The 27,390-nt window shown below is 64.1% G+C and overlaps 1 protein-coding gene across 1 annotated transcript; it reads left to right on the plus strand.

The window, feature by feature from the left end:
- The first annotated feature begins 8,524 nt into the window (after positions 1-8,524).
- Positions 8,525-27,198, plus strand: RIPK4 (receptor interacting serine/threonine kinase 4). The gene is made up of 8 exons (XM_037524916.1): positions 8,525-8,706; positions 15,282-15,573; positions 19,502-19,650; positions 20,788-20,837; positions 22,212-22,370; positions 23,025-23,125; positions 23,845-24,106; positions 24,736-27,198. Exons 1-8 carry the CDS (start codon positions 8,525-8,527, stop codon positions 25,893-25,895), a joined length of 2,355 nt encoding a protein of 784 aa, XP_037380813.1. The 3' UTR covers positions 25,896-27,198.
- Positions 27,199-27,390: the final 192 nt, after the last annotated feature.

The following is a 27,390-nucleotide window of genomic DNA, read 5'->3' on the forward strand; positions in this document are numbered from 1 at the left end:
TACCCATTTTAAAGAACAAAAGGAAATGTGGAACAACACAGGCCGCGGTCATTTCAGTTTCTGGGTTATTCCAGGTTCTTCCAGAGACACAACCAGTGGGATGTGTGAGTGATGTGGTGTGTCTGTCTCTCTCTGTGTGTATCTGCATCTTTGTGGATTTACTATAGGAGATTGGCTCACGTGATCATGCAGGTGGGCAGGTGCCAAGATCTCCTGGGTGAACTGGCAGGCTGAAGACCCCAGACAGCCACCGCTTCAGCTCTAGCCCCGAGACTGGTGGACTCGAGACCCAGGAAGAGCCAATGTCCCAGGGCAAAGGCCCTCGGGTAGGAAGAATTAGCTCTTACTGCCTTTCAGGCCTTCAGCTGATTTGACCAGGCCCACCACAGAAGCAGGCAGCCAGCTTTCCCCAGTCTCCAATGAAAACTTTACTCACGCAGGACACCCTTCCAGAGCACCCAGAATATTTGGCCAAATACTTGGGGACCTGCAGCTCAGTCAAGCTGACATTCATGTCACGGTCCCCAGCTCCGCGTGCTGGCGGGCTGTGGACAGCTGGTGAATAGGCCAGCGTGGGCCCAGGACTTCGGTGTTTCTTGTCTTGGGACCAAGAAGACAAAATAAGACCAAGACACTGATGTCGGTGGTTATATTCATTTTCTAGGACCGCAAACTCGGGAACTCAAAACAACAAACTATCCATTGCAGTTGGGAGTGCAGAAGTCCACAGCCAGGGTGCTCTGGGGTCTCTGGGGGCCTCCCTGGCCTTCTGGCTCCCGCGTCTGGCCGCCAGCCTCGGGTCTGCCCAGTGCCTCCCTCCGCGCCTCTGCAAATTTCCCCTTCCACAAGGAAGCCAGTCACTGTGGGGCTGGGGTGTCCGGTGAGCTCACCCTAACTCGGTCCTACACAGACCCTTTTCCAAATAAAGTTGAGCGTGCGGGACTGGTAAGGGCTGCAGTGTCTCTTTGGGGTGCAGGGGGACACATCTCACGGCAGAGCTGACTGTCAGAGGCCAAGCCCTCGCCATTATTTCAAAACATCATTATTTTAAGTAGAAATTTTGTTTCCCTCTTCCGTCCACACAGGCAGCAGTGGCGTCAGAAGGCACCTGGGCTCCCCTGGCACTCCACACGGATGTGTTTTTTTTTTTAAAAAAAAAATATATATATATCTTTTTTTTAAAGTATAATTTGAAAAAAAATTTTATTTATTTATTGCATGAAGAACCGGAGTGCAGGGCAGAGGTGTGGGGGTGAGAGGACTCACCAGAGACAGCGTGGGGAGCAGAACAGGCGGATTAACTGAAAATCCACTGCTGAGGGGAGCAGCGGGGAGACAGGAGGGTCTGCTGTGCCCTGTGGGTCAACTCCCTGGTGGGGATCAAACTCGTGCTGCAGTGGCTGGCAATAGCTTGATAGCGCTGAGCTTTAACCCCTGCGCCACCAGGAAGCCCCCCCAAAATTGTCCTTTTTTCTATGAACTCACGTATGACCTGAAGGAGAAGCAGGAGAAGCAGCTCTGCTGACTTGGTCCTCCAGCTCCGTTCCTGAGGGAACTTGTGTGCCCCGGGGCTTCTCCTGGCAGGACGCCTGGCCTGTCCAGATAAGCGTGGCTGGTCCCTCCCTTTCCCCCTGGCTGACCCTGGGGCTCTGGACGCTTGCTGAGGTCCAGCAGCTTTCTAAAGTGCTTCCCGCCGCCCAGGCGTCTGTTGCGTGAATGTTCAGCGTTCGGTTTTACCACCCTGACTTGCTTTGCTGCAGACGCTTTTTTCAAATTCCCTCCACCTGGTTGAAATGGCTGGATTCGGCTGTCACAGTCCACGGTGTGGCTGGACCACATGGAAGATGTGATCCAGTCATCCGCTGAGGGAGAGAACTATCCTTTTTGAATTAGGAGAACTTGGATTTATAACCCTAGCATGATTTAGGGCCACCTCCCAGGTGCACCTAACGCCGAAGCCCCAATAATCTGAAGAGAAATGGACACGCGTCCTGGGGGCGAGCGCGCGTCCAAGCATTACAGTGATTCTGACTCAGCATATCCAGGTGGCCTCGGTGCCCGGTGTGTGCCGCAGCCCCTGGGGGCAGCACCCAGAAACCCCAGGGGTGCTGCGGGGCATTTTAAAGTGTGTAGGGACCCAGCAAAATCTATCAGAAGCCATGTGAACCGCCAACCCCAGGAAATTCACACCTTCCACCCTAGGCCCCGTCCCCTCCTCCTGGAGATGCCAGCGAGGCAGGGGCTGCGGGGGCACCCCAACCTGATTCCCGGGTTTGAGAAGCTGTGTTTAAAACTTTAATCTTCAATGCACCCGGGTCATTCAAACAAACAAACAAAGTCCAGATACTGAATTGTTAGGACATAGATACCTTCTTTGAAAATTGAAGTGAAATTCACATCACATGAAATTAACCCTTTTATTGTGGTAAAATACGCATAATATAAACTGTGAGCCATTTTCAAGTATCCCATCCAGTGGCTTTTAGTCCCTCGACAGTGTTGTACCCGCCACTAGCTAGTTCCAGAATGTGTCATCACCCAAAAGAAACCCTCTCCCTGTGAGGCTGCGTAGCCACACCTCCCCTTCCCAAGCCCCTGGGGACCACGAACCCGACTTCACCCTCTGCGTTTCCCTCTCTGATTCTCCTCCCAGTGGACTCGCCTGGCACATGACGTGCTTGCTGGGCGCGAGGCAGAATGTATCCAGGGTTCAGCCACTCCTTAGGGGCGCCAGTACTTCAGTCCTTTTTAAGGGTGCGTAATCCAGTGTGTGCAGGCAGGGGTCACTGAGCGACAGGGCTATGTCCTGAGAAACGTGTGCTTACGTGTTCCCCAGCTGGTCGAGCCTGGACAGCGCTGCCCACTGCAGAGCCGGGCAGTGGGTGAGGATGGCCCTGCCCACCGCAGAGCAGGGCGGTGGCTGGTGTCCAGTGTCTTGGCCCTGCCAGGAGGCGCCTTATGCTCACCCGTGGCAGGGCCTGGCCTGCTCACCACCTGACCGCCCACGGAGGGCCTTGCGCTGCTTAAGCTTTTTGCTACTGTGAATTGTGCCGCTGGGAACGTTTATCACAGATTTCGGTTTTAATTCCCATTTTCCTTTCTTTTAGACCCACACCTGGGGCTGAAATTGCAGGATTCTACGGTCATCCCATGCCGAGCCTTTGCAGACACTCCCCACAGGCCTCCAGGGTGCGGGCGCCTGCTCGGGAGAGCCGGAGCTGGGGCCGGGACCCTGGACAGATGGAGGGGCCAGGCCAGCCCTGCTGTGCCGCGGGGCGCCACCGGGGGCGCTCTGGAGGGGGCGCCGCGCCAGGGCGGGTGCGTGTCTGCAGGGCCAGGGCCAGGGCTCCACAGGGGCACAGAGTGGACTTTGGGCGGATGGTGCTGCCTGAGGCGGCCACAGCGGAGGCCCCCACTGAGGAGTGACCTTGAACAGAAGGCCTGAGGCCACCAGGGATTGGGCGGAGCATCTCCAGGAGGCGAGTGTGGAGGAGGCAGGCGCTGGGTACGGGGGGAGCCAGAGGGCCAGTGTGGGAGGTGAGGTGTGGGGGGGGTGCAGGGCGGCGTCAGTGATGACTTGGATGGGCAGGGGCAGGGGCTTACAGTGTCTCCTCCAGGGCAGAGGCCGAGGCCTCCCTGGCCCGGGGCCCAGAGCTGGGGGAAGCCAGGTGTTCATCAGCAGCCCCCCAATAAACACGGTGACACATCGAGCCACACGCCCGTGAGCCCTTGCGGAGGAATGTGACCGAGTCTGGGCGGCGGGTGGAGGGAGACGCTCGCGCCGCGAGTGGGAGCACGGCTGGCATCAGCGGCTGAGCGTCCACACAGACCTGGCAGCTTGTGCAAAGGCCCTGCGGTGCCTGGGCTGGCCTGGAACGGGGTGGGGGTGGAAAGCCGGGGGGCCACGGCGGCGGGAAGCGCCCATTTCTGGCCTGGGGAGGTGGCCCCGCTTGCCGGCAGGTGGGGCTGCGGCCTGGGGAGTGGACGGAGGGGCTGCGGTGAGGCAGGTGGGAAGCGGTGGTGACCTCGGTCGGTCTGGCGTGGGAGCGGGAGTTCCAGCAAGAGGTTTAGGGAGCGAGAGCTCATGTGGGGGGCGGGCGGGGCGGGGTTGGACTGCGCTGATTTCCTGGGCCAGAAGCCTCACGCTGAGGCCACGCAGCCACGGGTCTGAGCTACTGAAGTTCTAAATCCAGCGAGTAGGTGTCAGCTCAGCGGGCGGCCCCTGCCGGGCATCTCACCTGCTGGGCTTTCAGATCCGAACCTTCTCTCCACCTCAGCTTTGGGGGGATCTCCCAGCCCCACCAGCTCCACTCAGGGCCCTGCAAACAGCGCCCCCACTAGGCCTGGGGTGCTCACACCAGCAGTGGGTCACCCCTGAAGGAGGGGCTCCGCAGAGGCTAGAGGGCACCCCAGCCCCTAGAGCTGGCTCCAGCGGGGTGGGCACTCCTGGGCCTGTGCAGACACGGCCGCCCCAGTGAGGCCAGGCTGGGCCCTTTGTGGCGAGGGCCGGGTGGGCTCTTGTCCAGGGGGCTCGGCATTGAGGGACTGGTCTTCCAGGATGGAGGATGCCCAGGCACCACGTACCTCTGAGCCTTCTCCGGTGAAAACCACAGGCTCCCTGGGCCTCCCTGGTGGTGCAAGGGGTTAGATGCAACCTATGAAGCTGTCCGCAGCCTCTGCAGCACAAGTTGGATCCCCGGCCAGGGAGCTCCCCACAGGGCGCAGCAGACCTCTCCTGACTCCCCGCTGCTCCCCTCAGCAGTGGATTTCAGTCAATCCTCTTGTTCTATTCCCCGCTCTGTTTGGGGGGAATCCTCTCACCCCCTGCACCTCTGGCCTGTACCCCAGTTCTTGTACATGTAAATAAATCTTTTTTTAAAAGAAAGAAAGAAAGAAAGAAAGAAAGAAAGAAAGAAAATCACGGGCTCCCCTCGCTCCTGCAGCGGCTCCGGCGCCACGTCGAATCCGGAGTCTGGCACTCCGAGGAGAGGCCCGGCTGGGGGACTCTGGGTTGAGGCCGGAACTGAGGTGGTGGCCTGGCTGAGACCACTTGGAGGGCCAGGGGCCCTGGGTCAGGGCCTGGAGGACCCTCATGCTTACAGGCCGGGCCGAGGGGCAGCGGGGAGCGGAGCAGGTAGCGCTGTCGCTGGTGTGTCGGCCCAGTCCTGGCTCAGACCCGGAGCCCCCGCAGGTGTGTCCCCAGGTGAGGGCCCTGGCCTTACAGGGAGACAGAGGGGCCTGCTGGGGCTCCAGGCGGAGGTCTCTGGACAGGCAGATTGGTGTGCAAAGAAATGACTTGCTGGACAAAAGCTGGAAATTGGGAGGCAGCCTGCCCAGCTCCTCCGGCCCCGACCCCTGGGGTGGCTGGAGAGCTCCTTGCGGGGAATCGATCTGGCGCCCTGTGCTCCCAAGTCACTTTTCCTGAATGAATAAAGGCAGGATCTCAGCGGAGAAAGTGGTGTTCCTGCAGCAATATGGTTTAGATGGAGCAGCTGTATTTTTCCTTAAATGGGTCCACTTTAATGTTTACCAAAATGTGTTTCAAGTGACTCTTTCCCGCGGTTAAAGGTGTTCACGCGTATGGACTATTGGGTTTGATCACTGCACAGCATAGGAATGTTTATAGAATTATAGATAAGCTTTCGGTTTATGAAAAATGTTGCTTCAGTTCATTAAGATGGAAAATGCAATTTACTCTGCATTCGGTCTTATTTAATGTTTAGTAGGATTGACTGTGTTTTAAAACTCACATAAAAGTTTTAAACGTGTCCTATTTGTAATTGCACACGGAAGTAGCGTGTGAGGAGTTAAATTATTTAAAACGTACAATGGATGAAACATCCACAGTTCAAAGATGAGAGCTCAAGGGGCCTCCCCAGTGGCCAGCGGTTGAGCGCTGGGTTGTGAAGCTGCCCGCGGCCTCTGCGGCGCCGGTTTGATCCCCGGCTGCTCCCCAGCCACCGGAGGAGGGTCCCACATGGCGCGCAGACCTCTCCTGCCACCCGCTGCTCCCCTCAGCAGTGTACTTCAGTCCTTCTGCCTGCTCTGCTCCCCGCTCTGGCCCTGGTGAGTTCTCTCACCCTCCCGCGCTTCTGACTGTTCCCAGTGCTTGTGTAAATAAATAAACAAATCTTTAAAAAAATAAAAAGTGTTTAAATAAAAAAAAATAAAGTGTGCAAGTCAATGATTTAAAAAAAAAAAAGATGAGAGCTCGCCATACGCCATACTTTGTGCCTCGGCCGCTGTGTCGTTCGGAATCTGTGTCACACGATTTGCTGTTACCTTTGTGTTAAATATTTTCATAGCAACCTGAGTCTGTCTCTTCAGATACTTTAGTGCCGTATCTCAAGGTAACAGCAAGTTTTCTCTCTCAAAACCAGCCAGGTGTCTTTCACATCTGAATTGCCTCTGCCTTTCTCAGGTGGTTATGGAACAGCCACGAAGGCCTCTCCCCTCGCGTGACAGAAGCAAGGAGGCTAAGTCACCTTCGGGCGGTCGAGGCGGCGGGCTGCTCTGTCCGTGGGCGCTGCCCCGCCTGGCCTGCCGGGCCGTGAGCCGGGCTCTGCTCTGGGCCAGAGCGCGGGTCCAGCCGCATCCACAATTCCTACAAGGGACTTTGTTTGCTTGGACACGTTACAAACTGGGCCTGGCGTGGGCTGAGCGGATGCAGCCGTGGCAGAGGAGGGCCAGTCGGTCCCCAGCCCTGGCCACCATCTCTGTCCTCGTCCCTCGCTGTTGGGGACTGGCCTCTGTGGGCTGAGTCTGCAACAGACACTCTATAAATATTTGTTGAGTGAAACAAGCTGATGATTAAATAAATGAAATTGATGTGTTTTATTGCTAGCCTGGTGTGGCTGTTAGTCACCTATGGCTGCCGGCTCCACACAGGTGAGATGGGAGCTTCTGCAGGGAATCCAGAGAAAGGTAAATCCCGGAAACAGCACGAATGACTCATTTTTTTGAGTCAATTCGGTTTTTTCCCCCATAATAATTATGTTTACTTTCAAGTTATCTTCATACATTCGAACCCCAATTATTTTTAATGGGTGCTCCGTGAACGTTATTCTACTGAGAGGCTCTCCCGGCCTCCTTGGCCCAGCTGTGCCTGCTGTGCCCGCCACCCTCCCCGCCCAGCAAACCCCAGGTCCTTGGGCCTGGAGGGGCCGCCCCCACCGGACTCCGCTTTCAGCCTCTGCTTAAAGTCTTCACACCTCGTGCACCTGTTCCTCCCTGGCACAGCCTACACGGGTTAACGCGGCACCTGCCTCTTGTGCTTCCTCTCGGCTCTCACCCCGGCTCCCCCCTTTGGAGGACCCCTTTCCCCTCCTGGTTATTGCTAGAACCCAAGTTTAAAAGTTAGCTTCATTCGCTGCAAATGCGCTTGGCACACCGTCTCCGGGCAGCTCAGGAGGCCGCTTCTCATGTCCAGGTAATGTGGGGGAGGATATGGCTGCCTGGGCTGCTCGGGGGCAGCAGGAGACCAGCAGGGTCCCTTGGGGTGTTCCCCAAGAACAACCCCGGGCGGGAGGGGAGGCAGGTGGGAGACAAGGTGGAAGCTCTCTCAGGTGCTGGCTGTCCCGGAGATGATGGGGTGCCAGGGGAAGGAAGCGCCAGGGCAGCTCAGTCCGAGGCTCCCATAACCGGGCAGGGGTCAGCCTCTCCTTTTGGGGGGACTAAGACAAAAACACAGTTAACATCGTTAAAAAGCCCTTTCTCTCCCCCAGCCTGTCCCGCATTCACCTCACTCGGCCAAGGAAAGGCCTGCGCCCCTGCAGCTCGGGGCGCGGGTGAGCGTGGTTCAGGGGTGGAAGTTTGCAAATCACACTGACCTCTGCCCGGATCTCCTTCCAGGAGATGAGCTCATCGGGGCTCACGGGGAATTTTTTTCCCCTAAAGGTGGAGAAACATCTCCCCTTTCAAGCCCTCTGTGGGAAAAGGTGCTCTGGGGGAGGGGCCGGGCGCGCGTCTTCGGAACACACTTGACTGTCCTTGGGGTGATTTTTAGAAAAAGTTACTTTCTAAGAGGAAACTTGGGTGTGAAGAGGCGACTCCGGGGTCGGGGCCGGGGGAGAGGGGCGGCCCCCGCGGGTCCCGAGCGCGCCCCGCGCTTACCAACGCCGCACTGTGGGCGCGGGGCGCGGGGGCGCGGGAGCCCCCCGGGGCCTGGGGGCGCGGGTCTCCTCCGCCTGCCTGGGGGCGACGGCGTCGGGGCAGCCCGGCAGTCGCGGGCGAGCGAGGCCGGTCGCGGGGGGCCGGGCAGGGCGGGTGGTTGTGCGCCCCCGGCGCCCTCCGGGGCGCGGCCGTCCCGCGGGGGGCCGGGGCGCTCGGGCCGCGGGGGGCGCGCGGGGCCGCGGGGGGGGGCGCCCCGCGGCGGGGCCGGCGTCCCGGGGTCCGGCGCCGGGGCGGGGCGGGCCGGGGCGGGGCGCCGGGCGGACGTGACGTCGGCGGGCGGGGCGCGCACCTGGGCACCTGGCGCGGGGCGGGCGCGGGCGCGGGGCGCGGGGCGCGGGGCGGCGGCGGCGCGATGGCGGGCGCGAGCGGGAGCCCGTGGGCGCTGGGGCTGCTGCGCACCTTCGACGCGGCCGAGTTCGCGGGCTGGGAGAAGGTGGGCTCGGGCGGCTTCGGGCAGGTGTACAAGGTGCGCCACGTCCACTGGAAGACCTGGCTCGCCATCAAGTGCTCGCCCAGCCTGCACGTCGACGACAGGTGAGCGGCGGGCGGGCCCGGGCGGGGGTCCGCGGTCGTGGGGTTCGCCCCGTCCCCCAGCGGCGCCCCGGGAGCGCGGGGGGCGGACGCCGGGCGGGCCGCGAGCCCCGCGGGCGGGGCGCGGGGGCCGGCGAGGCCGGGGCCGGGGCCGGGCTCCGGCTCCGAGGGCGCTGGCGGGGCGCGGGGCGCGGGGCGCGGGGGGGGGGAGAGGCCGGCGGCGTCGCGGGGCCCGCGAGGCGGGGGGACCCGGGGGTGCGCCCGGCGCCGGGCCCCACCTGCGCGCTGCGGTCTGCGCGGCTTGGGGAGATTGCCAGGCCCGGATCCCGGCTTTGTGAGCGGGGAGGCTCCCTTCGGGTTACTTAGTAATTTACGGCGAGGCACAAATTGCTGTAAGACGGTAATTATTTCGGTCGGAAGCACCGGCCCGGCCCGGCCCGGCCCGGCTCGCCTTGCGCCGACGTTGGCGCGTCCGCGCTGCGGGTCCCCAGCGGGTCCCCAGCGGGTCCCCAGGCGGGTCCCCGGCGGGCCCCCAGGCGGGTCCCCGGCGGGCCCGTGTGCCCGGCGCTTCCTCCCGGCCTCGCTCCGGTGACCTCATGTCTAGGCCGGGCCTCTGGGAGGAGCCTCGCCGCGTTCCGCGGGGTGGTCGTGCCGGCGGGCCTCTGCGCCCCACTGTCCGGTCTAAGCCGCAGGAATCCTGCTGCGCCTCCGGAGCAGCGCAGCGCAGGCTCCTGGACCTCGGGGCCTGGGGTGTGGCCGGCGTGGGGTGGGGAGCGGATGGGGAGCCGCAGCTCTCCCCCCTCCGCCTTTCATGGCTGGGTTTTAAGCCTCAGGGAGCACGTTGGACTCCTCTAGTGGACTTGGGCCTCTGCGGAGGCGGCTGTGCTGTGTGGCCGCCTCCCCAGCCTGGGTGCTGGACACTGGACACACCCCCAGCGGGACAGGGCGCCTTTAACCCCACCCGGCCTTGCTGGCTCCGCTTTTTGGCTCCTAAGCCCAGTTCAGTGTCCCCTGGTGGACGCCGTGGCCAGTGTCCCCTGCCGGCACCTGGACGCAGCGTGTGCTGCCGCCTGCAGTAGCCGCGAGGCCTGGGAGATCTTGCTGTGGGGCAAGCCCTGGTGGCTTTTCGCTGGAGGTGCCGCTGGAGAGGCCACTGACTCCGAGGGGAGGCCGGGATCCTGCCCCCTCCCTGGCTGGGCCCGGGAGCGTCCCTGGCCGCGAGGGGCGCTGTGGTTATTTTGCTGACACGCAGACCTCCGGGCGCAGCCCTTGCTTCCATCCTCAAGGCCAGACCCGGGGTGGGGGCGACTGTTATGCCCGTTGGACTCTGTCTGGTGGCGGCTTCTGGTTGAAAGGAGCATGTTCCCTGGCGGAGGTTTTGCTCCAGTTTCTCGTCTTGGCAGAGCAGAGTAAACACGCTCCCCGGCTGACTCACGGCCTGCGTGCTCGGAATCTGTTATTTACGGCGACCGGTCCCTCGTGTCTGGGATGACCCAGTTGGAGGTGGTTTCTCCACTCCAGGCGGGTCACTTAGGATCCGGCATCGCCTGGTTGAAAAGTGTTTTGTCCTCTAACTGGAAGCCTTTCCGGCCCTGCCCGCGCCAGGCAGGTGGTGGCATGTCCCGGGCGGCGCGGTCGAGGCCAGCATCGCCCAGCCGGAAGCTCCTCGCCTCCTGCCCTGGAGCGGCGGGGGGCGGCCTGGCGGTCTGCACAGGGGGCCTGTCGGAAGCGGTCAGCCCTGCTCCACGTGAGAAGGGGTCTGACGGACGCGGTCAGCCCTGCTCCTGACCTGCTCCGTGGGAGAACTCCTGCGGGTTAATTATTGACCCTGGGCTCAGGCCTGGTGGGAACTGGCCGGCAGCCGCGGTGCGCTACTGCCTTGCAGGGCTGCCACCCGCTGCGTCTCCTCGACCCTGGGCTCGTGGCTGGGACACCGTCCTGCCGACTTGGGCAGGTCGGGCCCAGCACTCTTGGATGAGCTGCCTCCAGTCCCCACCTCCCTTTACAAAGTGCTGCCTTTAGTGGGGACTAGGCCTTCGCTGGGGCTCCCGTTACCCCTCCGAGTGTCCACTCATCGGTTTAGGGGACTCCTCCTCTTGCCCCAGTGGTGTGGGGGCTGAGTCTTGCCTTCCCAGGGCCATCGACCTCCTTTGTGGCCCCTCCTGTGCACAGGGCGGGCTGCTTTACCCAAGCTGCTTGTCCTTCAAAGTCTGGCCAGGGTCTCCCGACCCCAGCAGGCCTGGGCCCCAGCACCCACCCTGGGCTCCAGGGGCAGCAGGCAGCTCCAGGCCATGTGTCTGCGGCTTCTGTGCTGGTGGGGGGCCGCTCGGCCCCAATGGCCCGTTGAGGGACCTTGAGAGTCCAGCAAGGGGACTTCGGAGGCGCCTGGGCAGTGCCCAGTGGTGCCCACAAGCTGCCTTTTCCACCTCCAGCGGCTTGTCTCATGGCCTCCCTGGCTGACCCTTGTTACCCTTCAGGTGAGAACAAAGTGACCCCAGAGGCACCGCCCCTCCAGCCCCCACCGGGGAATAGCTGTGAACAGAGCGGCGGGCGCCGGGCCCAGTGCAGATGCCAGCGTGGCAGCAGCTAGTCAGGGCGAGCCTGAGCACACCCCGGGTTTGCAGCGACGGCGCTGACACTCGGACAAGCCCGATTCTTGTTGGTTTTAAAACTAGCAGTGTGGGAACCCTCCGAGGCCTGGGAACGGCTCGGGATTGGCGGCGAGAGGCTTCGGCTCACCAATGATTAAACATCTTCCTACTGCTTTTCCCAGAGGTGCTTCCAGCCTCCTGTGAGGCCCTGTTACCGCCGCGCCCCACCCCTCCTGCAGCTGAGTGCCTTCCAGCCCCACCCCTGCGCGCCCCCTTTCCAAGGCAGATGCTTCCAGAAAGCTCACCCTCGGGGCCTTTGGGGAGTCTGGCATTGACCGGACCCTCGCTCCTGTTTGCGGGGTTCCTGTGACCTCACTCGGCTCGCAGCCCCCGTGGCAAGCCCTATAGGAACAGGCCTGCGGGTGCCCCCCACCGCGCCCACAGACCACACATGCTGCTCCCAGGAAGGCGTTTAACCAAAAACGTCGGGGACATGAGACCAGACACGAGCCAGGCGCTGCCAGCCTGGCCCTCGGGGGCGCTTCTCCTCAGCGCCCTCCCCAGGGCCCCGCCAGCCTCCTTGAATTGCAGGCGCCATCTCGGAAACGAGAGGAAAGTGCTTGAACTGCCTGGCCACAGTGTCTACTGCAGGTGGAGGCCGAGTCTGGTGGGGGTCACTTGGAATCAAGCTTGGGGGTGACTGGATAACCCCAGAGTTGAGGGTGTTTGTGTTGCCTCTTCAGACCAGAAGGCTGGCAAGCTGGGGCCCCACCACCCCGTTCCCTGGGCCTGGGCCATCCCCAGGGAGGGGCGGGGGTGGGCGGGCTCCTGCCCGCAGCGCCCGAGGCCGCTCTGTCCCGGGAAGCAGGGACTTACCTTCCTGGAGAGCTGGCTCTGCACGCAGCCCTGAGGTGTGGTGGGATGTGGTCATCTGTGCGGCTCCGCCTGGCCTGGGTGGGCTCACCGGCCGTGGCTTTGACTCGGACCCCGGGGCCTGTTTGCACAAAGGCCCGTGATGGGGGGTGCAGCACACTGGCTGGCTGAACCCGAGGTGGGGGTGACAGGGACGGAGGAGGGACAGCGCAGTGGCTGGTGGGAGCCGCTCATGACCTGGACACCTGGCAGCAGGTTTGATGTGTGAAGCCCTCTGGGCACACGGAGGCAAGCGCCTGCCGAGTGGCCACATCTTCCACTTTTCCAGATCCCCGGGCTCCTCCAGGTGGCTGACTGTTCTCCGGACGGCAGCGGATCTCCCTGCGGAATGTCTCTGGGAGGGGAAGAGCCCCCAGGCCTTGGCCAGCCCAGGCGGGGTGGGGGAGGGTGGGGTGCGCTGCTGCCCTTGCAGGCCGGCCCTGGGTCTCTGCGTCTCGGACGCCCACCACCCTGTGTGCACGAGCCCGTTGAGGAGGGCTGGCGAGCGGCCACTGTAAAGGAGCTAGAAGCCCAGGAGCAGACAAACCTGGGTCTTAGCACGCTGGGACGGCCGGGCAGCTGGCCGCAGCCCCTGAGGCTCGGGCATGAGGGGCGCAGACAGCTGCACTGAGGACTCACACGGCTGTCCAGGAGGAGGAGGGAGACGAACCCGGTGGCTTTTGCTTCCTGCTTCCATCACCAGCTTGATTTTAAGGGGTGCTTGACCTTGGCCTCCAGCCCGTCCCTCTTCTTCACATGCCTTGAGGCCAGTGCAGGCTGGGGCGCCCCCTGGGGTCTGCCTCCCTGTGATCCAGGGCCAGGGACCAAATGTGCCTCATGGAGCCTCCCCAACGGAGGGCCCAGGGGCCCCACAGCCCCCCGCGAGCATGGGTGTCCGTCTCCCGAAGGGCTCCGAAGCACCTGCTTCATGGGGGGCCCGCCTGAGACTCGAGCGGGCGAGCGGGCAGGTGTCCTGGGCCTGTGGAGACTCGGGGTGGGTCACTCAGTCCTTTGATTCCCCTCCAGATGCGGCCTGGGGCCTGCTGTCCTCCCTCAGGCTCCTGTGCACCCGCTGTGGCCTGCTCCCCACTCTCCTTAGGGCCCCACCCTTCCCTGTACAGCACTTGGGGTTCGGCTGCACTTCCCTTTGGTGTGATTGCACGATCTTGTGAAGGCAGGGACGGGGCTCCTATCGCCCCTGTTGTGTGTGGAAGCCGCTCGGGGTGCTGGTCAGGAAGGGGACTTTAACTAGAAATGAATTAAAATGAAAGTGACTGAGGAGTACGGACACCAGCTGTCCCAGCCTAGTAGCTTCTCTTGCATCTGGTTGAAAAGCATTTGCTCCATCTGACGGGGCCTTTACTGCTGCAGAGCAGGCTGGCGCCAGCTGCAGGGCGAGACAGCGCGAGGCCGTGGCCCCCTCGAGCCTGGAGCCTGCAGATGCTTCCCCAGGAGCAGGGTGGCCCAGGGTCTGAACTTTGGTGACAGTGCCGGGGCCTCCTGGCCAGCCGCCTTGGTCTCTGGGAGGCATGTTCTAGCTGCGCAGAGGCCACAAGCAAGCAGGTGGGGTCCAGGACGCCAGGGGCCTGTCCCTGGCTCCATTTCAGATCCTGCAGGGAAGTGGGTGTCGTCCGGGCACCGGGCAGGCAGGTGCTGGTGGCAGGAGGCCCTGGGCCGCCCGCCCTGCTGCCTGCACAGCTGTGTGCCGCTGCGGAGGCTGCCTGGTGCCAGCTCTGATCGGTCTGGGCCTGTGGTTCTGGAAGCTTCCTTTAGGAGCTTGTTAGATTGCCTGGCACCCATCTTCCAGAGTAAAGCCTGGGGGTCTGCGTGTCAGCTGGCCCCGTGTCTGTGTGGGAGAGCGGCTCCCCGAGGCTCGTGTGGCCAAGCCTGTCCTGGTCCTTCCTCCCCAGCTCACTGGGAGTTTGTCTCATGAGATTGGCACAGACCGGGCTCTGGGGTCCTTGTCTGGTTCATGGAGAAACGTGGTCCCTGTGCACGGGCTGCACAGGAGGTGCCCCTGGCTAGGGCTGGCACACTTTCTGCGAGGGCCAGAGAGCGTATGTGTGGGCTCCGTGGGGCCTGGGTCGCAGCTGCTGGTGTCTGCCCTGCGGAGAGAGCAGCCCTGACCAGTGTGTCCACAAGCCGTGAGACCTCCCACGGCCCACAATTATAGACAGCGGCCTAGGCCGCAGCTGGTCTGCAGCTTCCCACGAGGTTAAGCAGAGCTGCCACCCAGCCCACAGCCCACCCTGGGCGTGGGATCCTTGAGGGCTGAAAGTGGGGGCTGCGGCAGGTGCCTGTGTGGGAACCGGTGTTCCCACAGCCAGAGGGTGGGCACAGCCCCGTGTCCATTGATGGACGCGCGGATCGCGAAACGTTATCCCTTCAAACCGTGGCCTCCGACTCCCCTGGAGAGGGGCAGCGTTGCTGGCGGCCGCTGCCCGGGAGGGCTCTGCAGACTGCGTGGTGTGGAGGAAGCCGGTCTCGCGGGACCAGCGTGGACCCCCTGGTGGGAGGGGCTTGTGTCGGGCTACTGGACTGAGGTCCGGGGGCGGGTACAGGGTTTGTGGGTGGAGACGGTGGGGGACACCGCCCCGTGGCGGTGCTGCTGACGCCCATGCTGGGCAGCGCGAGGGTGGCCCCTATCACAGTCACGTCCACTGCAGTGCACGTTCCAGGTGGCCGGCCGGGGCGCTGGGCAGAGCCTGCAGCCCCCGATCCTGGGGCCCGTCCCGTTCCCAGCGGGCTTGGATTGGGGCGTGCTGGGCGGTGGGTCGGCTCTTCAGCGGGATATCCGGGCTGCTTTTAATAGGCCTTGAACGCCTCCTCGTCTGCAGACAGGGAGCGAGCATCGGCCCCTCAGGGACACCGCAAAAGCAGGCTCAGCAGCCGCCCCCCAGCCTCCCTGCCCGCAGGGCCTGCACGGCACCGTGACCCGCTCGCTGGGCCTGGGCTCTGGTGTGCACGGCGGCAGCACGCGTGTCAGTCGTCTCTGCAGTGCGGGCTGCGGCTCCGTGGGGGCTCTGTGCTGGCGTCAGGCCCCTCGCGCTCACCCCACACCCTGCTGTCTTCCAGGGAGCGCATGGAGCTGTTGGAGGAAGCCAAGAAGATGGAGATGGCCAAGTTCCGGTACGTGCTGCCAGTCTACGGCATCTGCCAGGACCCCGTGGGCCTGGTCATGGAGTTCATGGAGACCGGCTCGCTGGAGAAGCTGCTGGCCTCGGAGCCGCTGCCCTGGGACCTGCGCGTGCGCATCGTGCACGAGACGGCCGTGGGCATGAACTTCCTGCACTGCATGTCCCCGCCGCTCCTGCACCTGGACCTCAAGCCCGCCAACATCCTGCTGGACGCCCACTACCACGTCAAGGTGGGCCGCGCCGGGGCCGCCTGGGCAGGGCGTCCGGGCCGGGGCCTGGCAGCAGGACTAGGGGAGGACACGGCTCCGGGGCCGGCGCTAGAACCTGGGCCACCCTGCACAGAACTCCAGCCGCCCCTGTCTTGTCGTGGTTGCTGTCAACCCCCTAGAGCTGGGGAATGGACCCATAAGAACACGGGTCGCCCCCTAGTCCTGGAGCTTGGCTCCCCATTCTGGGCAGCCTGGGAAAGATGGTGCATGCGGTGCTCCCCTTAGGGGGGTCAGGATGTCGGGGAGAGGCAGCCTCAGGCGGCAGCCCCTGAGCTGGGTGGCAGGATCCCCTCGGCAGGGGCGGGGGGCGGTGGCATGCTCTGAAAGAGGGGCTGCCTTGTTGTGGAGAGAGGCTTAAGGGTGGGGGACATCCTGTTCTCATGCCGAGGGGCCGTGAATTCCGCTCTTGTTTCGAGGATGAGGTCATAGAACAGGACAGTGTGGGGTCCTTTGCTGGAAATCGGGAACAGTCCCTGGAGCTGGTTGTCTGGCTTCTGTCCGGGGCTCTCTTGACGTCCATACTGGGGAGCACACTCCGGGGGTTCCCACACACAGGGCAGGATGGGAATCGGCCTCTGGGCAGGCGGGGACCCCAGGGCCACGGGCTAAAACCCCCCTGGCTCGTGGGGGCAGGGCTGAGGGGTCTGGCCTGTGCGCGCTGCACTCTTGCTGGGCTCTCCCTGGGCCTCGGTTTCCTCACCCGTAAAAGGAGGCTCGTGCACACAGCCGCTTCCTGCGTCCCACTTTGCAGCAGGCTCTGTGAGCCATCGAGCCAGCCGAGGCCACCGGGGAGTGGGTTTTCCACTCACTATAGTGAGTGGTCCCTCAGGTGGATGTTGCCGGAAAAGGCCACGTGCGCGGGCTGATGTGCCTCAGGTTGGCAAGAGCCAGGTGGCCGCGGGTGGATAGACCTTCCTGTGGCTCTGGGGCTCCTGAGGTTCCTGGGGTCACCCTCCAGCTGGTGGCTGACTTCACATGCAGACCCTCTGCCCAGCTGACATCAGTCCTCACGGGGCACACAGTCCCTCGGGCCCCGAGCGAGATGAAGCCTTTGATGTAGAACTTCGTCTTGTAAAGGAAGGAAGAAGAGCTGATGCAGGGCCCTGCTGCCTGCGTGCACCTGCGTGTGTGTGCACCTGCGTGTGTGTGCACCTGAGTGTGCACCTGTGTGCCTGCCAGGGCCCCCTGCAGGGGCTGCTCCATCATCAGAGTCAGGTGCCCAGAGGACTTGGCCTTTGGCTCCTGCCAATTCGGGGCTCAGGGTGAATCCAGGCCTGTGGCCTGCTGTGTGCATTGGCCAGTGCCCCTGCCTTGCCTGCCTGCTGCCTGCATGTGGTGTTCACGTGTGCGGTGTGGGAGGCCAAGCGGGGAGTGGGTGCTGGGGTGGCCCAGGCCACCCTGGGTGGGGTGTTACCAGGTGGGAGGGCTCATCATGAGCGTCAGGCTTTCCTGCTGGGGGGTGGGGCACAGGCAGGAGAGTCTTTTGGTGGAGGAAACAACCCAAGCAATCTTGGAACATTCTGGGCTTCTCGGGTGGCAGTGCATGAAGGCCCCTCCACTGTGAGGGCGGCTGGAGAGGCCTGGGAGGGAGGTGCTCGCAGGAGCTCTCATAGGGGCGTGTGAGCTGCGCCCGTGTGTCTGCAGCCGCGTCCCTCAGGCTCAGGCCCACCCAGCTCACGCCCCCTGCCTGTCCCGGCCACTCTGCCAGCTGGCCAGTGTGTCCCTCAGAGGCTGCGGGGACAGTGCCCTGCCTGGTGTCCTCTCGGGAGCAGCCCCCGACCCCCACTTGGGCGATGCCTCTGATGACAGCAAATGGAGTGACGCTGCCCCTCCTCCAGCCCAGGGAGCTGTGGGGGGTGGGGGGAGCCCCACCGTTCCAGGGCCTGTCCCAGTGGGTGCTTCTGACTCCCTGTTACTCCAGCAAGTCGGTCACCCCCCCCTCCACATTCTAGACAGACCAGCTCTGTGTCCACCGTGCCCTTGGGCCCCAGACAGCTGCTGGGGGGCACAGCCGAGCCTGGCAGGGGCTCTCAGGTGGCCATTATTTGGAACAATAATACCTTAATATGGGAGCCTGAGGTCAGATCAGAAGTTGGGGGGCCACCCCCCCCCATGCCCCTCAGTCAACTTGGCATGCCCCTGGGAAGCGAGAACGGGGAGCCACGCAGCCAGGCTGTGCGCAGTCGTAAGGGCTCACACAGCACGTGGTGCACTCGGTGTTGAGTGTCCATGCCAGGGTCTCCATGTAAACCTGTTTTGGGTCCACGATGAGGTCATTGAAAATCTGGGCTCTGCCTCCGGGCCAGTCGCCCAGACCAGGCCCTGCTCAGAGGGCCGCAGGGCCTGTCCTGGGTCTGGAAACGGCCTGACCTCCCTTCCCTGGTCTTGTCCAGCCGGGCCCGAGGGTGGAGGCCCGAGGTTCTGGCTCCTAGCGGACGCTGCACATGCACGTTGGAGTGTAGATCTTGGCCCTACAGTATAGATCTGCAGATGGAGTGTAGACCGTGTCGCGTGCGGTGACAGCTTGTCAGAGGAGCAGGGGACAGGCGGGCCCTGGGCAGGCGGCGGGAAGTCCCGTGGGCAGAGGGCTGCGGTCTTCAGAGCCGTCGTCTGAGTCTGCCTGAAATGCCGGCGCTTGTGCCCAGAATTCACGCTGCTTTCCCCGCCACCAAGTACATTTTGAAGCGGCTGGCTATGTCTGAAAATGGCAGAAATAAAAAGCTGCCAGCTAGGGGAGCCGTGGCCGGGCCAAGGCCGGATCCTGGCGACCAGCGGTTTCATTTCTGAGTGTGGCGGCCCCACTGCTGAAGGGGCTCCGTGCCGTCCCCCGCTTGTCCGGGGCTCTTGCACTTCCGCCCTGGCCTTTGGTCTGCAGCTCGGCGCGGGTTTGCTTGGGGACTGACTGTGAGTGCTGCAGGGCAGAGCCTGCAGGCCGGGGAGCCGGGCAGGCCTCTCTGGCCCTCCCTGCCTCTGCGGTGGTGACCCGGGCCGGGCTCCCCTTGGGGCACGGCGAGCCCAGGACGCAGGCCTGACTCAGCCACAGCATCACCCACAGGTGTGTTGGGGGTGGAGCTGGTGGTTGATGCCAAAGGCTCTGAAGGGGCTGTTTGCACAGGGCTCCTGGGCCGCTCCGCGCCTCTGAGTGGCCTGGCCGTGCACACCACTTCACCAGCTCCCAGTGGGCACCGGGACGTGGGGCGGCCGGGGCCTGGCCTCACAGACCCCACGCTCCCTGTGTGGGCGTGGGTTTCCAGGAGCCTTCAGGGCCTTTGCCCACGGAGACAGGAGGCAGAGGAGCGGGCCTGAGTGGCTGGGTCGGGGCCCGTGTGTAAGGGGGGACCCTGCTTGGACCCTAAGATCCAAGTGCGCCTCGGCCAGCAGCCATGACCACAGCAGTGGTGCAGGTGGAGACGGGAGCCGCGTGCTCTGCTGACTTTAAAGGGCTTCTCTAGGTGTTTCCCTGGGAGGGACGTGCTGCCACTTGCCGGCTCCCCAGCTGGGAGGCTACACAGCTGGATCCCTTGGCCTCGCGTTTCACATTCTCACGTCCTCCCTGCATGTCGACCTGGGCTGGCCACCGTGGCAGGCCCCCTGCCTCCAGGAACAGAGTGACCACTCTCTTCCTTCTCCTGCCAGGGAGCTCCTCCCTGACTGTGCTCCCTCCCTGGCGTGTGCTCCCTTCCAGGAGTGTGCTCCTCTCCCAGGGCTGTCTCCCTCCCCTAGAGTGTGCTCCCCACCAGAGAGCTCCTTCTCCCTGGCCGCATGCACCTGTCTGGGGAGCAGGGCTGCTGGGGCTCAAGGGGCGTGTGGGGGTGGGGATGTGCCTTTGCAGGCATTGGCTCGGGAGCCCTGAGCCACCCCTGAGCCCGTTCTGTCGTTGTCCTTGCAGATCTCCGACTTCGGCCTGGCCAAGTGCCACGGGCTGTCCCACTCACACGAGCTCAGCGTGGACGGGCTGTTCGGCACGGTGGCCTACCTCCCTCCCGAGCGCATCCGCGAGAAGAGCCGCCTCTTTGACACCAAGCACGATGTGTACAGGTGTGTGTATCCCGTGCCCAGCACCCGGGGCCCTCCCGATGCGTGGGCAGGTGTCGCCGGCGGGTCCAGGGGCAGCTGTGCCCGGTGAGAGTGAGGCTGCACTGGACAGTGTTGCCGGCTGTGCCAGTTACATCAGTGGCTGGTGAGGCCTCGTGTTCTGACGAAAGCGCTTACAGCTCACCCACTGGAGAAACCTGCTGCTGAGGGGCTGTGTCCACCTGGCGTGCGCTCTGGCCTGCCCACATGTGGCCCTCTGGCCTTGCTGGACTTCTGGTGTCACTTTCCCTGGACAGAGGGGCACAGACATGGTGGCTCCTACCCCAGCCTGGTTCCCCGTGCTGGGCACCGCCCTTTCCAGGAGGTGAAGGCGGGAGTCACCTGACCCAGCGAGGAGGAGGAGGAGCGGGCAGGAGGCCGCGCGGGCTCTCAGCACCCGTGGCCCCCCAGCCCGGCTGGCGTCCTGGTGGAGGGCGCCGTGCCCCCGCCTTGCTGGCTGAGCTGGCCCGAGCTGCGCCTGCTGGCGGCTGGCGCGGGGTGCAGGCCCCAGCTTGCAGTGCTGGGGGAGAGTACGCGTATTTATTTTAGAGCCGAGAGGTTCAACTTTTGAACTTGCAGCAAGGCTCCCATTCACGGCCCAAGGAGCATTTTGCGTCTCACCAGCCCCGTCCACGCAGGCGGGGTCTCCGAGCCGGGCTCCTGGGTCTGCTTTAGTGAACGATCAGCTTGAGCTTTTTTTGGTGCCAGGACTTTTTATTATTAGCCCTTGTTGGCGTCTGTCACTTCTGCGTGGGTCTGCACGCCCAGCCTGTGTCCTCAGCGTCCTCGCCGACAAGCCTCGGACGACATCTCACGCGGGTTGTGCTCACAGGCCAGACCTCAGCCCCAGTCCAGTGCCTGCGGGAGGCGGAGGCCCAGCGGGTGTGCGCTGCCTCCCCCAGAGCAGGTGGCCTGTTTTCGGGCGTCCCCCGTGCTCAGTTAGGGTTAGGTCGGCGGTGTCCATTGGGGCTGCCCATGGACGTGTTCCCCGGGGAAATGGCATCTGTCCAGCCTCGGGCCTCCTACAAGCCCATGGCCGTGGGAGCTGCTGACCAGGCCCGGGTCTGGCTCCTGACCCTAACTGCCCTCTCTCCATCTCAGCTTCGCCATCGTCATCTGGGGTGTGCTGACCCAGAAGAAGCCGTTTGCAGGTGAGTGGCGTGTCTGGATGTGTCCCCTGGCTGTGTCCGCGCGGTTCAAGCCGGCTCCGTGGTGGGGGTTGCGGGGGGCTGCCCTGGGCAGGGGCTGTGCTGTCCACCCAGCAGGTCTGCCCGTAGCCCCAGACCCCCGCGGCCCACTCCCTGCAGCTCTTCTGGATGGGATGGGGGCTCTTGGGTGGGCGCGGCCCAGCTCGGGGGTCCGCGTGTGCTGTCTGTGTGTGGTGGGCGCCGGTACGCGCGCACGTTGTTGGAGGAAGATCCCCTTTGCTCTCCAGCCTGTCGGGGCGACTCGTGCCATTTTGGGGTTTCACAATCAGTGGGTCAGGGGAGTCGCTGTTGTTGGTGCAGCCAGTGTGGCCTGGTCCCCTGGTCCTCCGGGGGTCCCTGGTCTGAGTGCTTTCCAGCGAGGCAGCCAAGGTCATGGACGCAGGTCCCTGTCTGGCGCGAGGCTGAAGGTCGCTGCTGGGCAGGAGGGCCGGGGTGTGGCGCTCGAGGCGTCGCGGAGCTTGTCCGCCTGCGTTTGGCCGTGGCAAGCGTGCAGGTGTGTTTTGTTCAGAGGACGGGGTGGACTCGGGACGCCTGGGCCGTCTAGAAACAAGCTGTGGGTGCCAGCAGCACTCGCTGCTCCAGCTTTAACGGGAAGGAGGCGCAAACATCACAGAACGCCGGCCGCTGTCGGGGCCTCGTGAGCCGGCTGCCGCCTCGCCGGTTCCTGGGCGTGGGCACGTGGGGCTGGGCCAAGGGGCCTGCAGGGAACAGGAAGTTTGGGGTGCAGCTTGGCTTAGGCTGTGCAGGGAGAAAATGGCCCCCAAGAGTCACTTTGGGCCCCCCAGTCTGAGGAGAAGAGAGTGAGGGGGAAGGAGGAGGAGGGTGGGGCGGGAGGACGGGCCTCCATCCCTGAAGCCCGCCCTGGGCCTGCGCTTGGAGCTAGGAGTGGAACTCGGGGGGCCCTTCCGTCTCCTGGGAGCATTGCGCTGCGCCCCGGGGTGGTGGAAGCGCTGTCTCCCTTTGGCTCCCCTCCACCTGGGACGTGTCTCGTCAGAAACTGCTCCTTTGAACCCGTTTTCCTTTGAGTGTGATGCCCAGAAAGATCTGCGCTTTGATAGGGGCCTGGCTTCCCGGGGAGGTGATGGGGCCACAGCCCGAGCCAGAGACCGAGCCTGCCAGGCTGAGATTAGGAGCTCGGGGCCTCGACAGACAGCGTGTGGTCCCCGGGCGAGGGTGGCAGACGGGCTGGTGCACCCGGGCCAGGGCTCCCCGTGGCCTTCCCCTATGGGCAGCCCCGTCCCCCGCGCACAGACAGCCCTCCCCGGCGGATGGCCCGGCCCGGCCTGCACAGCCCCTCACCTGGCTCTCCCTTCGCAGACGAGAAGAACATCCTGCACATCATGGTGAAAGTGGTGAAGGGGCACCGGCCGGAGCTGCCGCCCGTGTGCAGAGCCCGGCCACGGGCCTGCGCCCTGCTCCTGCGCCTCATGCAGCGGTGCTGGCACGGGGACCCTCGCGAGCGCCCCACCTTCCAAGGTGAGCCGCCGTGCTCTGCTGCTGTCCGGGGGGCGGTGAGTGAGCGGGCAGGTAGGCATGCCAGGGTGCCTGTGCCCTCTCCACCAGCCGGGACCACCTCGCCCGCCCCTGCGCCTGCCCCGGCGCAGGGACAGCATCTCCCGCGAGGCTGCTGTGGCGCTGGCCTGAGGCCGCCGGGTCCCCATGACACATGGGCCACATGCTCGGGAAAGGGACTTGAGATTGAACTTGACCGTGGTGTTGAAAACATGGGGGCCCCACCCCAGGAAGGCTTCCTTTAGGAAACTGGACCCATTTGCTCCTCCCTGCAAATGGGTCCAGCCCTGGGGTTGGGGGAGCAGCACAGGAGCCCCAGTCCTGACCGAGGCCCCTAAGACAAAGACACTTTGGGGTGCCCTGCTCCCATCCAGGGCGGGATGTCCACTGGAGTTTATGCAGAGGCCGCGTTCTCTGTTTTTATTTGTGATACTTATCCGGGGAGGCGTTAGCGTGAATACAGTCAAAGCTGACCAAACCCGCCTCTCCCGTCAGAAGCGCTGTGCCTGGCGCCAGGGGGTCGCTGAGAGCGGAGCGCCCCGCAGCCTGCTCAGCCATCTGTAGCCACACACAGGCGTCCCCTCGAGGCTCACCGCGCTCTTGTTTTCTTCCCCAAAGAAATCACTTCTGAGACGGAGGACCTGTGCGAGAAGCCGGATGAGGAGGTGAGGGAGGCCCAGGAGCCAGACGCCAGGAGCCCGCCGGAGCCCAGGAGCGAGGTAGTGGGGCCTCCCTACCTGGACTCTGGGGCCCCCAACCCGACTGCTCCCCCGCGGCCCTGCGGCTGCCAGCAGCCCCCAGGCGGCGTCCCGGCTGCCTCCCGTCTGTGGCTGGAGGAGCCTGGACTGAGCTTGGAGGCCGACGCCTGGTTTGGCAGCCGGGCCCAGCCTCGGCGAGGGCCTGGGAGGCCTGCAGGTGTGAGCCGTGCCTGCCGACCATAAGGAGGCGTGTATGCTCGGCCCGGGAGCAGAGGGGCCTGGGGCCAGCGGCCGGGACCCTGATTAGGCACCCAGCAGGGGGCGTGACTCAGCACCGGCCCCCGGGGGGTCACTTGGAGCCCCTCACATGCTGGTGGTGGCCTCGTGTCCTGTCCCTGTGGCTGGATCCCGCGCCCGTCTGCATTCAGAGCCAGGCCTGGGCAGCACGAAGGTGAGCCCGCGGGCTTGGCAAAGCTGGGGAGCCCCAGCCCCAGCTCATCCTTCACTTTGGCCAGTGCTGACTGTGGACACGCCCCGGCACCCCAGCTCCCCGCCTTGGAGCTCACTCCCCGCACAGCCACCCCAGAGGGCAGTGGCACGCTGGCCTTCCTGGGTTGGTGGTCGGTCCTTCCCGGCGCTGGCTGCCAGGAGTAGGGTGCGCCCGCGTGGCGCCCACAGCCCCAGTGTCCTGCGCTCGCCCGGCCCCTGCTGCGCGTCTTAGATCACCCCCGTCCCCGCAGGCACCCGTGTCCACGCCGCTCAAGCGGGCCTCCGCACCCACCTTCGACAACGACTACAGCCTGTCCGAGCTGCTGTCCCAGCTGGACTCGGGCATCTCGCAGACGCTCGAGGGCCCCGAGGAGCTCAGCCGCTGCGCCTCCGAGTCCAAGCTCCCGGCTGCCAGCAGCGGCAAGAGGCTCTCCGGGGTGTCCTCCGTGGACTCCGCCTTCTCCTCCCGGGGGTCCCTGTCCTTGTCCTTCGAGCGGGAGCCTCCGACAAGTGGTAAGCGGCCCCGGCCCTTGGTTGCGGGCGGGCGGGCGGCGTGTGGGTCCTGGAGGAGCAGACAAAGACCAGGTGCCCGGGCTTGAGCCGAGAAGGACCGTTGCTCTGCCCTGAACCAGCTGGCTCTGGTGCCGCCGCTCAGTGCCTGGGTGCGCCTGGGGGCCGGGCATGTAGGGGCGCTGCCCACCAGCCCGTCGCAGGGTCCCCCTCTGTGCTGAGCTGTGTCCTGTGGACGCCGGCCCTGCGCCCGCCCTCTCTTCCCCTTCTCCTTCTCTTTCTACTCTTCTCTCCTTGTCCCGCCCCTGCTGCGTTTTCCTTATGTCTCCCTCCCGCTCTGAAGAACCCTCCTCGCTCTGAAGAACCCGCAGTCACTGCCACAGCCCTGCGGGTGCCCAGAATGGCTTTTATTTTGCCCAGTGACAACAGAGCACAGGGAGTCCTCATGGCCTGCCCGTGTCCTCTAGACGTGAGCGCAGACGAGGCCGCTTGGCTGACCCTTCTGCAGTCGCAGGGGAGCAGCCGCCCGGGGGCGGTGGGCATCCCGGCCGCACCGGGACCGGCTGGGCCCGGGGAGGCCTGTGCAAAGGTGGGGGGCAGCAGCGTCTGAGCCGCACCCGCTCTCCCCACAGACCTGGGCACCACCGACGTGCAGAAGAAGAAGCTGGTGGAGGCGGTGGTGAGCGGGGACACCAGCCGGCTCATGAAGATCCTGCAGCCGCAGGACGCGGACCTGGTGCTGGAGGGCGGCGGCAGCCTGCTGCACCTGGCGGTGGAGGCACGCCAGGAGGAGTGCGTCAAGTGGCTGCTGCTCAACAACGCCGACCCCAACCGGACCAACCGGAGGGGCTCCACCCCGCTGCACCTGGCCGTGGGGAAGCGCGCGCGCAGCCTGGTGGAGCTGCTGCTGGCCCGCAGGATCAGCGTCAACGCTGCGGATGAGGACCGCTGGACGGCGCTGCACTTTGCCGCGCAGAACGGGGACGAGAGCAGCACACGCCTGCTGCTGGACAGGAGCGCCTCCGTGCACGAGGCCGACTCCGAGGGCCGCACGCCTCTGCACGTGGCCTGCCAGCATGGGCAGGAGGGCGTCGTGCGGCTGCTGCTGCGGCGTGGCGCGGACGTGGGCCTGCCGGGCAAGGATGCCTGGCTGCCGCTGCACTACGCTGCCTGGCAGGGCCACCTGGCCATCGTGAAGCTGCTGGCCAAGCAGCCGGGGGTGAGCGTGAACGCCCAGACGCAGGATGGGAGGACGCCCCTGCACCTGGCCGCACAGCGGGGCCACTACCGCGTGGCCCGTGTGCTCATCGACCTGCGAGCAGATGTCAACCTGTGCAACCAGCGGGCGCAGACGCCCCTGCATGTGGCCGCTGAGACGGGCCACACCAGCACCGCGCGGCTGCTGCTGCACCGGGGCGCCCGCCAGGAGGCCATTACCGCGGAGGGCTGCACCGCCCTGCACCTCGCGTCCCGGAATGGACACCTGGCCACCGTCAAGCTGCTGGTGGAGGAGAAGGCTGACGTGCTGGCCCGCGGGCCCCAGAACCAGACGGCACTGCACCTGGCTGCCGCCAGCGGGCACGCGGAGGTGGTGGAGGAGCTGGCCAGCGCTGACGTGCTGGACCTGGCGGATGCGCAGGGGCTCAGCGCGCTGAACCTGGCCGCCCAGGGCCGGCACACCAAGGCAGTGGAGACGCTGATCAGACATGGCGCCCATGTCAACATGCAGAGCCTCAAGTTCCAGGGCAGCCAGGGGCCTGCTGGCCCGGTCCTGCGGAGAAGCAAGACCTAGCCTGGCGCGGAGACCGGCGCGCATGGTCCTGTCCCGTTGTTGCGTTCCGCCGCGGGCGCAATGGTGCCGGTCTGCCCCCTGCTTCCTGCCGGTGGCCAGTGGAGACTTGACCGACTCTGGACTGAGCGGCCGCCAGGAGCCTGCTGACTCCTGGCCGTGACCTGCCAGGCATCTGGACGCAGGGGCCAGGGCGCACCTGGCCCGGCCACCTCTCGTGTGCCCGGCGTCAAGAAGGATGGGGTCACCAGCCCGTCGTGCCCCTGGCTCTGACCCAGCCCTCGTGACCAGCTGAGGCGGGGAGGCAGCCGCCACCCTGTGGGCGCCGGGTGCGCAGGAGCTGTGGGCGGAGATGCCTGCCCGGAGAGTCGCAGTGGGACTCTGTGTGGACTCTGCAGCCGCTGGGCACGGTGTGAGCTTGGCCTGAGGCTCTTATGTGTGCTATGGCTGACAGTCTCGTCTGCGAGGAGTGAGTGGAAGGTACCAGGGTTTCTAGAACACAAATCTTATCAGCTCTTTTACATCTGCTTGTCCTTGACCGGTCATCATGCCCCCCTCCCCGCCACTGCTCCCTGCTCTTCTTGCCCACTGCCTGTGGTGCCCACGTCAGCAGGAGGTCGCCGCCCGGCTTCCGCGTGGGACCGGAGGTGGTCTCACCTGGTCAGACGGGCCGCCGCGTCGTCGGTTTCTTTCTCACTCTGGTTTTAGATGAAGTGATTGTGGTGAGTGCACTGCCTTGGAGTGCTGGGGGTGCTTTACAGACAGGTGCTGCCTGCAGGAGCCTCAGCTTTTGGGGTGTCACCACCAAGGCAGCCCTTGGAGAACACTGCACCATCTCAGGTAGAAGGATTGGATTACAGATTGCCCCCGTTCTCCGAGAGTAGGGTGCCCTGCTCAGTATGACTTGGGAGATTCCTCTGGGGGTCTAGGAACACTCAAAAAAAAAGTCCATACGAAGTGATGGTGATAGTGTCCCCAGACATCCAAAAATAAGGGATGCCTGCACCTGTTCCCAGTCCTTTATTGTCACGCGTGCCCCTGGACACTGTGGCTGGAAAAGGTTTGCCGCAGGGCGTGACCCTGTGTGCAGACACGCCCTGTGGCCTGTGTGCAGGGTCTGTGTTACTCTGGTGGGCATGTGAATGTGAATCTGCGGCAGGAGACCTGTTTTCCGTGATAGGAAATACCTGGCTGTTAGAACTGGCTATGTTTTAATACGCCTGTGCTTGTACTGTCGTGTTACTGTGTATAGGGCGTGTGGATGCCCACGTCTCTCTGTCAATAAAGTGTAATACTCTTTTACTCTTTCGAAGTCAGCGAGATTACTTTTTCTTAGACATGAGCTCCAATCTGGTTTCTGAAAACCAAAGGTTGGAGGCACTTATGTGTGGTATGGAATGCCCTTTGGTGGGTGCGCTGAAGCTGGGGGCCCTTCTCCCTGTGAAAAGCCGGGAGAGGAATGACGAATCTCTGGAAGAAGCTCCCGGCAGCACAGCTC

Source organism: Talpa occidentalis, unplaced genomic scaffold (genome assembly GCF_014898055.3).
Source record: "Talpa occidentalis isolate TD23 unplaced genomic scaffold, MPIMG_talOcc4v2.1 talOcc4.4, whole genome shotgun sequence".
NCBI classification, from domain to species: domain Eukaryota; kingdom Metazoa; phylum Chordata; class Mammalia; order Eulipotyphla; family Talpidae; genus Talpa; species Talpa occidentalis.

Bases quoted from the DNA above. Each gene is read 5' to 3' on its own strand.
- RIPK4 (XM_037524916.1), top strand. From the start codon at position 8,525: ATGGCGGGCGCGAGCGGGAGCCCGTGGGCGCTGGGGCTGCTGCGCACC. The intron at 15,574-19,501 runs GTGGGCCGCGCC...TTGTCCTTGCAG, and splicing joins ACGCCCACTACCACGTCAAG to ATCTCCGACTTCGGCCTGGC. The intron at 22,371-23,024 runs GTGAGCCGCCGT...TCTTCCCCAAAG, and splicing joins CGAGCGCCCCACCTTCCAAG to AAATCACTTCTGAGACGGAG.